Source organism: Bufo gargarizans, chromosome 4, assembly GCF_014858855.1.
Source record: "Bufo gargarizans isolate SCDJY-AF-19 chromosome 4, ASM1485885v1, whole genome shotgun sequence".
Classification (NCBI taxonomy): Eukaryota; Metazoa; Chordata; class Amphibia; order Anura; family Bufonidae; genus Bufo; species Bufo gargarizans.
Genome location: NC_058083.1, coordinates 59,577,517 through 59,595,272, shown reverse-complemented (window position 1 = coordinate 59,595,272; position 17,756 = coordinate 59,577,517). Strand labels below are relative to the sequence as shown.

At 49.5% G+C, this 17,756-nt stretch overlaps 1 protein-coding gene across 5 annotated transcripts in view; it reads left to right on the top strand.

Annotated features, from left to right (window-relative positions):
* Window positions 1-9,693: 9,693 nt before the first annotated feature.
* The window catches only part of LOC122933831 (zinc finger protein 595-like), a 58,558-nt gene continuing 50,495 nt past the window's right edge, over window positions 9,694-17,756 (top strand). For 3 of the 5 annotated variants that reach the window (XM_044288894.1, XM_044288895.1, XM_044288891.1), the window contains exons 1-2: window positions 9,694-9,832; window positions 12,477-12,541. In XM_044288894.1, the coding sequence (XP_044144829.1) occupies window positions 12,521-12,541 (21 nt within the window). In that variant the 5' untranslated portion in view covers window positions 9,694-9,832; window positions 12,477-12,520. Of the gene's footprint in view, window positions 9,889-12,476; window positions 12,542-17,756 lie in introns of all 5 variants that reach the window. The other 2 variants (XM_044288893.1, XM_044288892.1) reach the window with 2 other exon arrangements.

The window sequence follows — 17,756 nt, the reverse complement described above, 5'->3', positions numbered from 1 at the left end:
AGATGGACACCGTGTCCATCTCCAAAGCAGAATGAAGACTGAACTGATGCAAACTGATGTATTCTGAGCAGTTCCTTTTCTATTCAGAATGCATTAGAGCAAAACTGATCCGTTTTAGACCGCTTGTGAGAGCCCTGAAACGGATCTCAGAAACGGAAAGCCAAAACGGCAGTGTGAAAGTAGCCTAACGAAACGCCGACTAATCAGTTTGGCTTGATTTGAGCACACATTGTCTCTGAAGAACCCAGAATTCATCCAGCTCCTTCTGTCCTATATCAAATTATCAATAAACACTAGGGACCCAGTGCCACTGGCAGCCATGCATGCCTAAGCCATCACACTGCCTCCGCTGTCTTTTACAGATGATGTGGTATGCTTTGGATCATGAGCTGTACTGTGCCTTCGCCATACTTTTTTCTTTCCTTCATTCTAGTAGAGTTTGATCTTGGTTTTTCTGTCCAAAAAATGTTCTTCCAGAAGTGTGCTGTTTTTTTAAGATGTTTTCTAGCAAAGTCCAATCTAGCCTTCTTATTCTTGAGGCTTATGAGTGGCTTGCACCGTGCAGTGAACCCTCTGGATTTACTTTCATGCAGTCTTCTCTTTATGGTAGATTTGGATATTGATACACCTATATCCTGGAGAGTGTTGTTCATTTGGTTGGCTGTTGTGAAGGGGTTTCTCTTCACCATGGTAATTATTCTGCGATCCTACTCGCTGTTGTCTTCCGTGGGCGTCCAGGTCTTTTTGCATTGTTGAGGTCACCAATGCTTTCTTTCTTTCTCAGGCTGTACCAAACTATTCATTTTGCCACTCCTAATAGTGTAGAAATTTCTCGGATTTTTTTTCCTGTTTTTGCAGATAAAGGATGGCTTGTTGTACCTGCATGGAGAGCTCTTTGGACCGCATGTTTACTTCTCAGCAAAACCTTCAAAATGCAAACACCACACCTCAACTCCAGGCCTTTTATGTGCTTAATTGAGAATTAAATAATGAAGGAATTGCCCGCACCTGCCCATAAAACAGCCTTTGACTCAATTGTCCAATTACTTTTGGTCCCTTTAAAAACAGGGTGCCACATGTAAAGGAGCTGAAACTCCCAAATTTTAATGTGGATACCCTAAAATGAAAGCTAAAAGTCTGGACTTTATGTCCATTATATAACTATAACTTGAATATGTTTTAGTAAACAGGTAAAAAAAATAATTTGTGTCAGTGTTCAAATATATATGGACCTAACTGTATGGAGGAGCGGTGTGTGAGGGGTGATATGAGGTATATATGAAGGAGCGGTGTGTGAGCGGTGATATGTGGTATATATAGAGGGAGGAGGAGCAGTGTGAGGGGTGATATGAGGTATATATGGAGAGAGGAGGAGTGGTGTGAGGGGTGATATGTGGTATATATGGACAGAGGAGGAGCGGTGTGAGGGGTGATATGAGGTATATATGGAGGGAGGAGGAGAGGTGTGATATGAGGTATATATGGAGGGAGGCGGAGCAGTGTGAGGGGTGATATGAGGTATATATGGAAGGCGGAGGAGCGGTTTGAGGGGTGATATGAGGAATATATGGAAGAAGGAAGGAGGAGCGGTGTGAGGGGTGATATGTGGTATATATGGACAGAGGAGGAGCGGTGTGAGGGGTGATATGTGGTATATATGGACAGAGGAGGAGCGGTGTTGTCACAACCAGACAGCTGAGAAGCTCTGACAGAAGCCTTTCAGAACCTCCTCCTTGAGTTTTCTTTGTTGTGATATTCAGTTCCTCATCTCGTTAGCCTCTCTCAGCTGTCACGTAGTTGGACTGATTGCATCCCTTTAAATTCCGCCCCTTAATGCATTACTGGGCGGCTTATACTTCTTCCTGGAGTGTGTGTGCATGCTGATCCTGTTTCCCAGTCTGCTACAAAGTTAAGTGCTGTACATTTATCTGTTATTTTCTGTTTGCTGGATCCCAGGTGACCCTGACTCCCTCCGTGTCTGGTGTAGGGAGCCGGTGGTCGTGTCCCCTCACTATTGTAGGGTGTTCAGGGGTTATATAGTCGAGGTACGTGGATATGCAACCATCCACCTTTGGGATCTTTGCATAGGCTGAGCAGCCAGGGAAAGTGCCAGGTCTTGTTGCAGGGGTCTCCCTTTTGGTTCCTTAGCTTTGGATCCAGTGAGTCATATATGCATGTTGCTTTGTCTTGTTTTCTGTACACCGTCCGTGACATTATAAGCCGCCAAAACCGTCTCAAGCATGGATCCGGTTTCACTTTTGGCTGAACGCCTTCAGGGTCTTTCATTGGAGGTAGCTGATCTCCGCAGGACTTTTTCCCAGCTTCAAGTGACCTATTCAGCTGGCGTTCATGGAGTTTGTTCTGAGCCTAAGATCTCGCTCCCGGATACGTTTTCCGGGGGTAGTGAGAATTTTGTGCGTTTTAGAGAGGCTTGCAAACTCCATTTTCGCCTTCTTCCCCATTCCTCTGGTGATGAGGAACGGAGGGTGGGGATCATTATATCGCTGCTCAGGGGTAACGCTCAGTCCTGGGCCTTTTCGCTGCCGGAGGGGGCACGGCCCCTCCGTTCAGTGGATGAATTCTTTTTAGCCCTGGGTCAGATATATGATGATCCGGATCGTATTGCTCTGGCTGAGTCTAGACTACGTCTATTATGCCAGGGTAAACAATCCGCAGAGATATACTGCTCAGAATTTCGGAGATGGGTAGCTGATACTGGTTGGAATGATGCTGCACTCCGAAGTAAATTTTGCCATGGTCTTTCAGAGGGATTGAAAGATGCATTTGCCTTTCATGAAAGGCCTATTTCCTTGGACTCTGCTATGTCTCAGGCCGTTCGTATTGACAGGCGTCTTAGAGAGAGAGGAGAGATCTCTCCTTCCTGTCATACTCAGTCCCAGGACAGTGCAGCGGTCCCATTCTGTGCGCAGGGGTCTCAGTCGCTGTCAGCCCCTTCTGAGCAGGAGCCCATGCAGCTGGGGTTGATTGCTTCTGACAATAGAAGATTCAGCCCGCATGGGAGGGTATGTTTTTGTTGTGGAGGTATAAATCATTTGGCAAATGTTTGTCCCTCTAGGAGATTCAGGCAGTTCTCTGGGAGTAATAAAGAAACAAAGAGGAAAAAATCTTTTAAAAATGTTCTGTCTGTTACTATTGGCAGGGTTGAGGCGGAAATTGAAGGTTTTCCATTTGCTTGTAGTTCCCGTTTTGTCCTGCCTGCTAGGGTGCCGCTAGTGAGCAAGAGCATTTTTTGTGAGATTTTTGTGGATAGTGGAGCAGCGGTCAATCTCATTGATAATCAATTTGCAATAACTCATGGTTTCCAGGTGTGCACTTTGGGAAAGGATATTCCTGTTTTTGCTATTGATTCCGCTCCACTTTCTCAGAAATCATTAAAGGGCATAGTTCACGATATCCGTTTAATTGTGAGTGATGCTCATGTTGAGGATGTGTCATGTTTCGTCCTTAGCGGTTTGCCTACTCCTCTAGTGTTGGGGCTGCCCTGGCTCACTAAACATAATCCCACCATTGATTGGCAAGCGAGGCAAATAAATGGTTGGAGTGACTTTTGCAGAGAGAATTGCCTCACGACATCTGTTTCTGAGGTTGCTACTAAGACTGTACCATCTTTTCTCTCTGAATTTTCGGATGTCTTCTCTGAGAGTGGAGTTCAGGATTTGCCCCCGCACAGGGAGTACGATTGCCCTATTAATCTCATCCCAGGCGCCAAGCTGCCTAAATCTCGTTTATACAATCTTTCCCAACCTGAAAGGATCGCTATGCGTGCTTATATCTCTGAGAGTCTGAGAAAAGGACACATACGACCCTCGAAGTCACCTGTTGCCGCTGTTTTTTTCTTTAAGAAAAAAGATGGTTCTTTAAGACCTTGTCTGGATTTCAGGGAGCTGAACAGTATCACTATTCGTGACCCTTATCCGCTTCCTCTGATCCCGGACCTGTTTAACCAGGTTGTTGGGGCTAAAGTCTTTTCCAAATTAGATCTAAGAGGGGCATACAACCTGGTCAGGGTCAGAGAAGGAGACGAATGGAAGACGGCCTTCAATACCCCTGAGGGCCATTTTGAAAATTTGGTTATGCCTTTTGGTTTGATGAATGCCCCAGCCGTTTTTCAGCATTTCGTGAACAGCATTTTTTATCATTTGATGGGAAAATTTGTATTAGTGTATTTGGATGACATTTTGATTTTTTCTCCTGATTTCAAAACTCATAAGGAACATTTACGTCAGGTCTTGCTCATTCTGCGGGAGAATAAATTATATGCGAAACTGGAAAAATGTGTGTTTGCGGTTCCAGAAATTCAATTTCTGGGGTTTCTTCTCTCCGCTTCTGGTTTTCGTATGGACCCCGAGAAGGTCCGCGCTGTGCTTGAGTGGGAGCTTCCTGAGAATCAGAAGGCGCTGATGCGTTTTTTGGGCTTTGCCAATTATTACAGGAAGTTTATTTTGAATTATTCCTCTATTGTTAAACCACTCACTGATATGACCAGAAAGGGGGTAGATTTTTCTTCTTGGTCGGTAGAGGCGCGTAAGGCTTTTTCTAATATCAAGGAGAGTTTTGCTTCCGCTCCCATCTTGGTGCAACCTGATATTTCTTTACCCTTCATAGTTGAGGTTGATGCTTCTGAGGTAGGGTGTGGGTGCGGTCTTGTCTCAGGGTTCCTCTCCTGCCAAATGGCGACCTGTAGTGCCTTTTTCTCGAAAAAACTCTCCTCCGCAGAGAGAAATTACGATGTGGGAGATAGGGAATTGTTGGCCATCAAGTTGGCTTTTGAGGAATGGCGCCATTGGCTAGAGGGAGCCAGACACCCTATTACCGTGTTTACTGACCATAAAAATCTGGCCTACTTGGAGTCAGCCAAGCGTCTGAACCCGAGACAGGCCAGATGGTCTTTGTTCTTTTCAAGATTTAATTTTGTTGTCACGTTCCGCCCTGGGGTTAAGAATGTGAAGGCAGATGCCCTGTCACGTTGTTTTCCGGGAGGTGGGAATTTTGAAGACCCGCGTCCCATTTTGGCCGAAGGTGTGGTGGTCTCTGCTCTTTTTTCTGAATTGGAGGCAGAGGTGCAGGCAGCCCAGTCAGAGTCCTGATCTTTGTCCTCCTGGGAGGTTGTTTGTGCCTCTCGCTTTAAGACACAAGATTTTTAAGGAACACCACGATACGGTCCTTGCTGGGCACCCAGGGGCAAGAGCCACACTGGATCTCATCGCTCGGAGATTCTGGTGGCCTGCGCTTCGTAAGTCGGTTGAGGGTTTTGTGGCAGCCTGCGAGACTTGCGCTCGTGCCAAAGTCCCTCATTCACGGCCGTCAGGTCCTCTCCTTCCCTTACCCATTCCTTCCCGTCCTTGGACACATCTGTCCATGGACTTCATAACGGACCTGCCTCGTTCCTCGGGGAAGACTGTGATTCTGGTGGTGGTGGACCGTTTTAGCAAAATGGTGCATTTCATCCCTTTTCCTGGTTTGCCCAATGCTAAGACGCTGGCGCAGGCATTTATTGATCACATTGTCAAATTGCACGGTATTCCTTCAGACATAGTCTCTGATAGGGGCACGCAGTTTGTTTCCAGATTCTGGAAGGCTTTCTGTTCTCGCTTGGGGGTTCGGTTGTCATTCTCTTCTGCTTTCCACCCGCAGTCGAATGGCCAGACGGAGCGCGTCAATCAGAATCTGGAGACATATCTGCGCTGTTTTGTGGCGGAGAATCAGGAGGATTGGTGTTCTTTTTTGTCCCTTGCTGAGTTTGCTTTAAATAACCGTCGTCAGGAGTCCTCTGATAAGTCACCATTTTTTGGTGCATATGGGTTTCATCCGCAGTTTGGGACTTTCTCGGGAGAGGGGTCTTCTGGTTTACCTGATGAGGACAGATTCTCCTCGTCTTTGTCATCTATTTGGCAAAAGATTCAGGATAATCTAAAGAGCATGAGTGAGAGATATAAGCGTGTGGCAGATAAGAGACGTGTGCTTGGTCCGGACCTGAATGTTGGTGATCTGGTGTGGTTGTCTACCAAGAATATCAAATTGAAGGTTCCCTCCTGGAAGTTGGGTCCTAGGTTTATTGGGCCTTACAAAATCCTGTCTGTCATCAATCCTGTTGCCTACCGTCTTGATCTTCCTCAGACTTGGAAGATCCATAATGTTTTTCATAAGTCCTTATTGAAACCTTATGTTCAACCCATTGTACCCTCGCCTTTGCCTCCTCCTCCGATTATGGTTGATGGGAATCTTGAATTTCAGGTCTCTAGGATTGTGGATTCTCGTCTTGTCCGCGGTTCTCTCCAGTACCTTGTTCATTGGGAGGGTTATGGTCCTGAGGAGAGGATGTGGGTCCCAGTGACGGACATTAAGGCCTCTCGTCTCATCAGGGCTTTCCATAGGTCCCATCCTGAGAAGGTGGGCTCTGAGTGTCCGGAGTCCACTCGTAGAGGGAGGGGTACTGTCACAACCAGACAGCTGAGAAGCTCTGACAGAAGCCTTTCAGAACCTCCTCCTTGAGTTTTCTTTGTTGTGATGTTCAGTTCCTCATCTCGTTAGCCTCTCTCAGCTGTCATGTAGTTGGACTGATTGCATCCCTTTAAATTCCGCCCCATAATGCATTACTGGGCGGCTTATACTTCTTCCTGGAGTGTGTGTGCATGCTGATCCTGTTTCCCAGTCTGCTACAAAGTTAAGTGCTGTACATTTATCTGTTATTTTCTGTTTGCTGGATCCCAGGTGACCCTGACTCCCTCCGTGTCTGGTGTAGGGAGCCGGTGGTCGTGTCCCCTCACTATTGTAGGGTGTTCAGGGGTTATATAGTCGAGGTACGTGGATATGCAACCATCCACCTTTGGGATCTTTGCATAGGCTGAGCAGCCAGGGAAAGTGCCAGGTCTTGTTGGAGGGGTCTCCCTTTTGGTTCCTTAGCTTTGGATCCAGTGAGTCATAAATGCATGTTGCTTTGTCTTGTTTTCTGTACACCGTCCGTGACAGGTGTGAGGGGTGATATGTGGTATATATGGAAGAGGAGGAGCGGTGTGCGAGGGGTGATATGAGGTATATATGGAGGGAGGAGGAGCAGTGCGAGGGGTGATATGAGGTATATATGGAGGGAGGAGGAGCGGTGTGCGAGGGGTGATATGAGGTATATATGGAGGGAGGAGGAGCAGTGCAAGGGGTGATATGAGGTATATATGGAGGGAGGAGGAGCAGTGCGAGGGGTGATATGTGGTATATATGGAGGGAGGAGGAGCGGTGTGTGAGGGGTGATATGTGGTATATATGGAGAGAGGAGGAGTGGTGTGTGAGGGGTGATATGTGGTATATATGGAGGGAGGAGGAGCGGTGTGTGAGGGGTGATATGTGGTATATATGGAGAGAGGAGGAGTGGTGTGTGAGGGGTGATATGTGGTATATATGGAGGGAGGAGGAGCGGTGTGTGAGGGGTGATATGAGGTATATATGGAGGGAGGAGGAGCGGTGTGTGAGTGGTGATATGAGGCATATATGGAGAGAGGAGGAGCGGTGTGTGAGGGGTGATATGTGGTATATATGGAGGGAGGAGGAGCAGTGCGAGGGGTGATATGAGGTATATATGGAGGGAGGAGGAGCGGTGTGTGAGGGGTGATATGTGGTATATATGGAGAGAGGAGGAGTGGTGTGTGAGGGGTGATATGTGGTATATATGGAGAGAGGAGGAGCGGTGTGTGAGGGGTGATATGTGGTATATATGGAGAGAGGAGGAGCGGTGTGTGAGGGGTGATATGTGGTATATATGGAGAGAGGAGGAGTGGTGTGTGAGGGGTGATATGTGGTATATATGGAGAGAGGAGGAGCGGTGTGTGAGGGGTGATATGTGGTATATATGGAGAGAGGAGGAGTGGTGTGTGAGGGGTGATATGTGGTATATATGGAGAGAGGAGGAGTGGTGTGTGAGGGGTGATATGTGGTATATATGGAGGGAGGAGGAGCGGTGTGTGAGGGGTGATATGTGGTATATATGGAGAGAGGAGGAGCGGTGTGTGAGGGGTGATATGTTGTATATATGGAGGGAGGAGGAGCGGTGTGTGAGTGGTGATATGTGGTATATATGGAGAGAGGAGGAGCGGTGTGTGAGGGGTGATATGTGGTATATATGGAGGGAGGAGGAGCGGTGTGTGAGGGGTGATATGTGGTATATATGGAGGGAGGAGGAGCGGTGTGTGAGTGGTGATATGTGGTATATATGGAGAGAGGAGGAGCGGTGTGTGAGGGGTGATATGTGGTATATATGGAGGGAGGAGGAGCAGTGCGAGGGGTGATATGAGGTATATATGGAGGGAGGAGGAGCGGTGTGTGAGGGGTGATATGTGGCATATATGGAGAGAGGAGGAGCGGTGTGTGAGGGGTGATATGTGGCATATATGGAGAGAGGAGGAGCGGTGTGTGAGGGGTGATATGTGGTATATATGGAGAGAGGAGGAGCGGTGTGTGAGGGGTGATATGTGGTATATATGGAGGGAGGAGGAGCAGTGCGAGGGGTGATATGAGGTATATATGGAGGGAGGAGGAGCGGTGTGTGAGGGGTGATATGTGGCATATATGGAGAGAGGAGGAGCGGTGTGTGAGGGGTGATATGTGGTATATATGGAGGGAGGAGGAGCGGTGTGTGAGGGGTGATATGAGGCATATATGGAGGGAGGAGGAGCGGTGTGTGAGGGGTGATATGAGGCATATATGGAGAGAGGAGGAGCGGTGTGTGAGGGGTGATATGAGGTATATATGGAGGGAGGAGGAGCGGTGATATGAGGCATATATGGAGGGAGGAGGATCGGTGTGTGAGTGGTGATATGAGGTATATATGGAGGGAGGAGGAGCGGTGTGATATGAGGTATATATGGAGGGAGGAGGAGCGGTGTGTGAGGGGTGATATGAGGCATATATGGAGGGAGGAGGAGCGGTGTGATATGAGGTATATATGGAGGGAGGAGGAGCGGTGTGATATGAGGTATATATGGAGGGAGGAGGAGCGGTGTGATATGAGGTATATATGGAGGGAGGAGGAGCGGTGTGTGAGGGGTGATATGAGGCATATATGGAGGGAGGAGGAGCGGTGTGATATGAGGTATATATGGAGGGAGGAGGAGCGGTGTGATATGAGGTATATATGGAGGGAGGAGGAGCGGTGTGATATGAGGTATATATGGAGGGAGGAGGAGCGGTGTGATATGAGGTATATATGGAGGGAGGAGGAGCGGTGTGATATGAGGTATATATGGAGGGAGGAGGAGTGGTGTGATATGAGGTATATATGGAGGGAGGAGGAGCGGTGTGATATGAGGTATATATGGAGGGAGGAGGAGCGGTGTGATATGAGGTATATATGGAGGGAGGAGGAGCGGTGTGTGAGGGGTGATATGAGGCATATATGGAGGGAGGAGGAGCGGTGTGATATGAGGTATATATGGAGGGAGGAGGAGCGGTGTGTGAGATACGTGGAGGGAGCAGACGGTTGTATACGGCTCGAAACGTCTTTTCCTTCGGCTAGCTCTCATGTCACACTTTGGCTCTAACGCATTGCGCATGCGTCCCACCAGTCCACAGGTCCTTTGCGGCTCTACACCCGCCGACCAATCAGCGTAGACCTCCTCCGCCACAGATGACAGCGCTGGGCGTGGCCTCTGAGCGCCTGGCTTGACGTTGTTTCGAACGCGGAAGTGGAGCATGCGCAGTGCTCCTGTCATGGCGGCGCCCACTGTACGGAGAGCCGATTGATCTTACGGAGTAGCCGGAGGCGATCATCTCTACTGGCGATCGTGGCGCCGCTATGAGTGCAGCAGTGTGATCTCTGCGACAGGTACGGCAAGTCCGGCCCTACAGGTCTGCACCCCGTGTACCTGTCACCCGCATCATGTATGTGTCATGTGTTGTGTACATAGATGACGTCACCTGCCTCCTCCCTGAAGCACGATGTATAGGCGCTGTATACTGGGCAGTGCCCGCCCCCGGTGCCTACGGGTACATTGGCGGTTCTTTATGTGGATGCTGGCTGTACATGGATTCCTGGGGTGCGGGCACTGCCTGACATGACCACGCTGGACCGTGGCGCTGTTGTGCCCTCTCATGTCACCGTAATGTCAGGCGGTAACCTAGCAACAGCCCCCAACATGGCGCCTCCAGCCAAGAATCCAATATGGCTGCCGCATTTGGGGAGTTGACATAGCCGGATTAGCGTGATGTCAAGTCGTCGCCATGGAAATTTCCATGTTTTCTCATCACGTGACCGGCACAAGTCACATCCAGTGCAGAGGTCAACACCGGAAAATGGTAATTTATGTGGGACCGTCCTGTGAGACCCCCGGCAGATGATCACGGAGGCCCCTCATGTTACGCCCATCCTGGCGGGTGATAGTGGGGGTCCTTGGTGTGTCACCCTGCCCCCAGCGGGTGATCATGGGGGTCCCTTGTTTTAGACACCCTCCCCCCTGGCGGGTGATCGTGGGGGTTCCTCGTGTGTGACACCCTCCCCCAGCAGGTGATCATTGAGGCCACTTCTGTGAGGCCCCCTCCCCCACAGCGATCACCCCAATAAATAGACCATTCCTGAATTACTGTAAACTTCAAAATAGTTGAATGAGTCGCAAAAGCCTCCAAAACAGGCGTACTTTCAGCGGTAAATGCGACTAATACAATTAGACTTAATGTGCAATCTGCAAAATGTGCGGTCTGCAAAATGCGGAACGTACTTTGCCGGTGTCCGTGTTTTGCAAATCCATGGATCCACAAAACACGTTACGGACGTCTGAATGGAGCCTTAAAAGGTAGGTTTCTCCAGGCTTTTAATATTGATGACCCATCCTCGGGATAGGTCATCAATATCAGATCAGTGGGGTCCGACCCCCCCCCCCCCCCCCCCCCAGCTATCAGTTGTATGAACAGGAGTCGCTCTTCCTAGCTGCTGCGCTGTCTATGGCGGCACATGCGCACTGCCCTCGCCTTCCCTTCAATCAGCTGAGACCCTGCACCCCCCGCCCATCTGATATTATATAATAAAATCCCAGAGAACCCCTTTAAGTTCTAGACAAAACTCTTCCTCTGCGCCCCTCATCCAAAGGCCTTTTAGAGCAGGTCCGCAATTGCGGCCAAGAATAGGCATTTCTATGGGGGTGCCGGCCGGGTGTATTGCGGATCCGCAATGTACTACGGACGTCTGAATGGAGCCTTATTATTGTTTATCCTGCCCGGCGAATGCTATAAAAATGGAGGTGTAGACGGCACTCTGTATATGGAAACAGCAGATATTTATTCGTAGAGAAGTAAAAAAAGGAGCGTCACACTGATACAATAATAGAAATTTCACATAAAAACTATCACATATAAAAGAAGATATGAGACAGAAGATCAATTGGTAGAAATCTGTCCCAAAATGTGCATGCCGCCAGTCCAAGTTCCACCGTCTCCCTGGCCGTGACGCTCTGCGCCGCTACAGCCAGGGAGAGAAGCTGATGTCTCCTCCGTGGTGTTCCGATCGTAGTAATTACCATACAGCGCGGGAGAATATACCGGGGGCCACAGCGGGAGAATGGAGCGGCGCCCAGATATAATAGTAAGTGCAGGGAGAGCCCTGGGCGCCGCTTTACATGTCCTGCTAAAAGGTCCTCTTTAAGGTGAAAAATGGCAGGGTCCTGAAGGGTTTAAGGGTTTCTATTGGGTACATTTTGTATCAGTGTGATGGTACTGACCCAGAGAATAAAGTCATCGTAATATTGATGCCGCACACTGAACAGCGCAAAATGTAAACCGTACAAAGACAATGACGGAAGTGCAGTTTTTTTCCCCAATCCACCACAGAGTTAAAAAGAAAAGTGATCGGTGAGTTGTGTGCGCCCCCGTATTGTGCCTCTAAAAACTGCAGCTCGTCCTGGAAAAAATAAGTCCTCGTAAGTCTACATCGATGGGAAAAAAATAAAAAATATTTGGGGTTGGGCCTCATGCACACGACCGTGGTTCAGGTCCGCACCCAAGGCGCAGTTTTTGCTGCTCGGGTGCGGACCCATTCACTTTAATGGGGCTGCAAAAGATGCGGACAGCACTTTGTGTTTGCTTCGTTCCGTGGCCCCGCTAAAAAAATACAGCATGTCCTATTCTTGCCCGTTTTGCGGACAAGAATAGGCATTTTTACAATGGGCCTTCCGTTCCGCAAATTGCGGAAGGCACACGGGCGGCTCCTGTTTTTTTGCGGACCGCAAAAAACAGAACGGTCGTGTGCATGAGGCCTTAAGGGGTTAAACAAGTGAATCCTTGGCACCAGCTTTCCCCTGTGAGCGGCTCCTCGGAGGACACCCCATTACTCATCATGGCGCTGGTACCATGTCTGCCCCTCCCCATCCTTCTTTAGTTCATGGAGGGTCTAGCGACCTGTAGGGGGCGATCATCCTGCCCAGGTGTTACCTTGAAATCCACTGGTGAATGTACGACTGAGCTGTGCTCTCCTCCTCCAGGTTATTGAGAAGCTGAAGACACCGCGATTGTCCTCCCTGAAGACATGTCCACTCGCACTTACCCAGTAAGTTCTTTCTGTACACTAACTATCATTTTTTATAGGGGTCTTTGTCTTTTTCTCCAGTCACATCCAAAGCTGCATTCCCATTTTGGCTCATGAGGTGCGGGGCCCTCCTGCTTGTTTACTGCGTGTCCAGGACATGCTCTGCTGCAGTACATTGAGGAGGATGTTGTGTCTATGGATGTAGAGACAATCATAATGCAGTACTTTCCAGGGCCCCTCGGAGGTGACATCACCAAGTGCCTGAAGCTGGAACTGTGATTGCAGCTTTGGGTAGGACTAGTGTATATGACGTAACAGAATCAGTACCAGAGAAATAAACTTAGCCTTTAATCTAGATATACTGGGTATGCTGTAAAATGATACAGTTGTCACTGTGCTTTGCTGCAGCTCTAGCTGTGACTGGAGTATAAAACTAGAATGAAAAATGATTGAGATTTATCTTGTGACGTAATGTATGTCTCCACGTGGCTTACTAATGTTATGAGAAGTCCTAGTACACAGGTTAATACAGATCGCCACAGCAGGCTCTGTACGGAAACAAAGAAACACGGAGTGCTGGGAGATTTCAGCTGTGAAGCCTTCAGAATAGTAACTGCTTCACATGTCTATAGGCTGAACTGTACATCACCATGTTTTTACAGGAGAAGCAGGACTCGCAGGCTTTCTCTGGGAGTGGGTGGGGGAAGCAGGACTCGCAGGCTTTCTCTGGGAGTGGGTGGAGGAAGCAGGACTCGCAGGCTTTCTCTGGGAGTGGGTGGGAGAAGCAGGACTCGCAGGCTTTCTCTGGGAGTGGGTGGGGGAAGCAGGACTCGCAGGCTCTCTCTGGGAGTGGGTGGAGGAAGCAGGACTCGCAGGCTTTCTCTGGGAGTGGGTGGAGGAAACAGGACTCGCAGGCTCTCTCTGGGAGTGGGTGGGGGAAGCAGGACTCGCAGGCTTTCTCTGGGAGTGGGTGGGGGAAGCAGGACTCGCAGGCTTTCTCTGGGAGTGGGTGGAGGACACAGGACTCGCAGGCTTTCTCTGGGAGTGGGTGGAGGAAGCAGGACTCGCAGGCTCTCTCTGGGAGTGGGTGGAGGAAGCCGGACTCGCAGGCTTTCTCTGGGAGTGGGTGGGGGAAGCAGGACTCGCAGGCTCTCTCTGGGAGTGGGTGGAGGAAGCAGGACTCGCAGGCTTTCTCTGGGAGTGGGTGGAGGAAGCAGGACTCGCAGGCTCTCTCTGGGAGTGGGTGGAGGAGGCAGGACTCGCAGGCTTTCTCTGGGAGTGGGTGGAGGAAGCAGGACTCGCAGGCTTTCTCTGGGAGTGGGTGGAGGAAGCAGGACTCGCAGGCTTTCTCTGGGAGTGGGTGGAGGACACAGGACTCGCAGGCTTTCTCTGGGAGTGGGTGAAGGAAGCAGGACTCGCAGGCTTTCTCTGGGAGTGGGTGGGGGAAGCAGGACTCGCAGGCTTTCTCTGGGAGTGGGTGGGGGAAGCAGGACTCGCAGGCTCTCTCTGGGAGTGGGTGGAGGAAGCAGGACTCGCAGGCTTTCTCTGGGAGTGGGTGAAGGAAGCAGGACTCGCAGGCTTTCTCTGGGAGTGGGTGGGGGAAGCAGGACTCGCAGGCTTTCTCTGGGAGTGGGTGGGGGAAGCAGGACTCGCAGGCTCTCTCTGGGAGTGGGTGGAGGAAGCAGGACTCGCAGGCTTTCTCTGGGAGTGGGTGAAGGAAGCAGGACTCGCAGGCTTTCTCTGGGAGTGGGTGGAGGAAGCAGGACTCGCAGGCTTTCTCTGGGAGTGGGTGGGGGAAGCAGGACTCGCAGGCTCTCTCTGGGAGTGGGTGGAGGAAGCAGGAGTCGCAGGCTTTCTCTGGGAGTGGGTGGAGGACACAGGACTCGCAGGCTCTCTCTGGGAGTGGGTGAAGGAAGCAGGACTCGCAGGCTTTCTCTGGGAGTGGGTGGAGGAAGCTGGACTCGCAGGCTTTCTCTGGGAGTGGGTGGAGGAAGCAGGACTCGCAGGCTTTCTCTGGGAGTGGGTGGAGGAAGCAGGACTCGCAGGCTTTCTCTGGGAGTGGGTGGGGGAAGCAGGACTCGCAGGCTCTCCCTGGGAGTGGGTGGAGGAAGCAGGACTCGCAGGCTCTCTCTGGGAGTGGGTGAAGGAAGCAGGACTCGCAGGCTTTCTCTGGGAGTAGGTGGAGGAAGCAGGACTCGCAGGCTTTCTCTGGGAGTAGGTGGAGGAAGCAGGACTCGCAGGCTCTCTCTGGGAGTGGGTGGAGGAAGCAGGACTCCCAGGCTCTCTCTGGGAGTGGGTGGAGGAAGCAGGACTCGCAGGCTCTCTCTGGGAGTGGGTGGAGGAAGCAGGACTCGCAGGCTCTCTCCGGGAGTGGGTGGAGGACACAGGACTCGCAGGCTTTCTCCGGGAGTGGGTGGAGGAAGCAGGACTCGCAGGCTCTCTCTGGGAGTGGGTGGAGGAAGCAGGACTCGCAGGCTTTCTCCGGGAGTGGGTGGAGGAAGCAGGACTCGCAGGCTTTCTCCGGGAGTGGGTGGAGGAAGCAGGACTCGCAGGCTTTCTCCGGGAGTGGGTGGAGGAAGCAGGACTCGCAGGCTTTCTCTGAGGGCCTTGTGCCTTGTGCTCCTTTCTACATTTCACTCTGCATCGTCCGGGGGTCTGAGGGGAGAAAGGACCACTGGCTCTTTAAAAAGAACCAAGATGCCAATGGAAAATGGACCAGCAGTCTCATGGGAGGACATAAGGCCAATGCCCAGGTGATGTGTGTCGAGAAAAGATTCAGGACAGTGGTGATTGCATAGTCATATACTCGTCCACTAAACGTGGTTTTCCTGGTGTATGCACTTTGCTAACCGCCTTGTGAGACCAATCTCCTGGGTGACTGACAGATGCACCTTAAAGGGGTTCTGCAGTTATTTTAAACTGATGATATTTCCTCTGGATAGATCATCAGCATCTGTATGGCGGGGGTCCGACACCCGGGACCCCCGCCGATCAGCTGTTTGAAAAGGCAGCGGTACTGGCAGTATCGCCGCAGCCTTCTCGCTGTTTACCGCAGGTCCAGTGACTTCACGACTAGTATCACTGGCCTGGGCGGAGCTCAGCTCCATTCAAGTGAACAGAGCTTAGCTCCGCCCAGGCCAGTGATACTAGTCGTGACGTCACTGGGCCTGATGGCAGGGGTCCCGGGTGTCGGACCCCCGCCGATCAGATGCTGATGATCTTTCCAGAGGATAGATCATCAGTTTAAAATAACTGCAGAACCCCTTTAAAGGGAACGTGTCATCAGAAAATGATCTATTGTTTAAATCAGTTTTTCTGTTTAAATTTTTTTTTTATAAAAAAAAAGATATATTTTTAATATTTTTATTTTTTTAGATTTTTCCATGTAATACTGTAATATTTATTTTTATTTTTGGAAGTGCTGAGGTATAGGCAGGGATGTGATGTATGAGCTGGTGAGCGTATATTACCCATTGGATATGATATGCTCCTCTCCTAGGACAGGGCAAGAGTGCAGAGAAAGGTAAAACGCCAGTAATACACCTGTAAGCGCCACAATGGCGGGGAGGCGAGCGGAGATGTGCCATGGCTTCTCCTGACAGATGTTATCTCTGATGAGAGTAGTGGTGATCAGCAGCACAGACCCGGCAGTGACTGACAGCTGCATACGCCGGCATCGGTCAAAACACCAATGCCAGTATGTTAACCCCTTGTATGCCGCGGTCAAAGCTGACCGAGGCATGCGGAGGGTACGGGTGCCCTTCGCTTCCCCATCGGGTCCCCGCGCTGCAGTGACAAGGACTCGATGGCAGAGAAGGCAAGCCCGATGCCTTCCATAGGCATGGGGGCTTGCCTTCTACAGAAGCCTGCGAGATCCAGCCCTTAGGCTGGGTCTCACAGGCAGGCTGTCAGCATAAATGCATTGCAGAGGGGATCAGACCCCAGAAGTTGAAGTCCCAGAGTAGGAAAAAAATGAAAAGTAAAAAAAAGTTTTTTCATAAAAAATAAATAAATAAAATTTCACAAAATAAAACACAGAAAATTGTAAAAAAAAAAAAAGCGGCTATATTGGGTATTGCCGCGTCCTTAATGACCAGCTCTACAAAAATATCACATGATCCACCGCCTCACCTGAACACCGTAGAAAAAATTAAATAAAAACTGTGCTAAAACAACCATTTTCTTTTTGTCACCTTACATCACAAAAAGTGCAACACCAAGCGGTCAAAAAGGCGTATGCCCCCCAAAATAGTACCAATCAAACCGTCGCCTCATCCTGCAAAAAATGGGCCCCTGCATAAAACAATTGTCCAAAAAATAAAAAAACTATGGCTCCCAGAATATAGACACAAAACATGATTTTTTTTTTTGTTTAAAAAATGCAGTTGTTGTGTAAAATTTTAATAAATAAAAAACAGTATAAATATTGGATATCGCCGTGTCCGTAAGGCTACTTTCACACTGGCGTTTTGGCTTTCCGTTTCCGAGATCCGTTCAGGGCTCTCACACTCGGTCCAAAACGGATCAGTTTTGCCCTAATGCATTCTGAATGGTAAAGGATCCGCTCAGAATGCATCACCGATCCGTCTCCATTCTGCCTGCAGCATTTTGGTGTCCGTCTGATAAAACTGAGCCAAACGGATCCGTCCTGACACACAATGTAAGTCAATGGGGACGGATCCGTTTTCTATGACACAATCTGGCACAATAGAAAACGGATCCGTCCTCCATTTACTTTCAGTGGTGTTCATGATGGATCCGTCTTGGCTGTGTTACAGATAATACAAACTGATCCGTTCTGAACGGATGCAGACAGTTGTATTATCTGAACGGATCCGTCTGTGCAGATCCATGACGGATCCGCACCAAACGCGAGTGTGAAAGTAGCCTAAGAACCTGCTGTATAAAAATAAAATAGCACATGACACCCCTCAGGTGAACACCGTAAAAGAATTAAAATAAAAACTGTGTCAAAAAAGCCATATTTTTTTGTCTCCTTACATCTCAAAAAGTGTAATACCAAGCGATCAAAAAGACATATGCACCCTAAAATACTGCCAATCAAACAGTCACCTCATACAAAAAAAAAATGATACCCTACATAAGATAGTCGCCCAAAAAATGCAAAATAAACTATGGCTTTCAGAATATTGAGACACTAAATAAATCATTTTTTTTCAAAAATGCTTTATTATGTCATATTTGGTATTGTCGCGTCCATAACAACCTGCTCTAA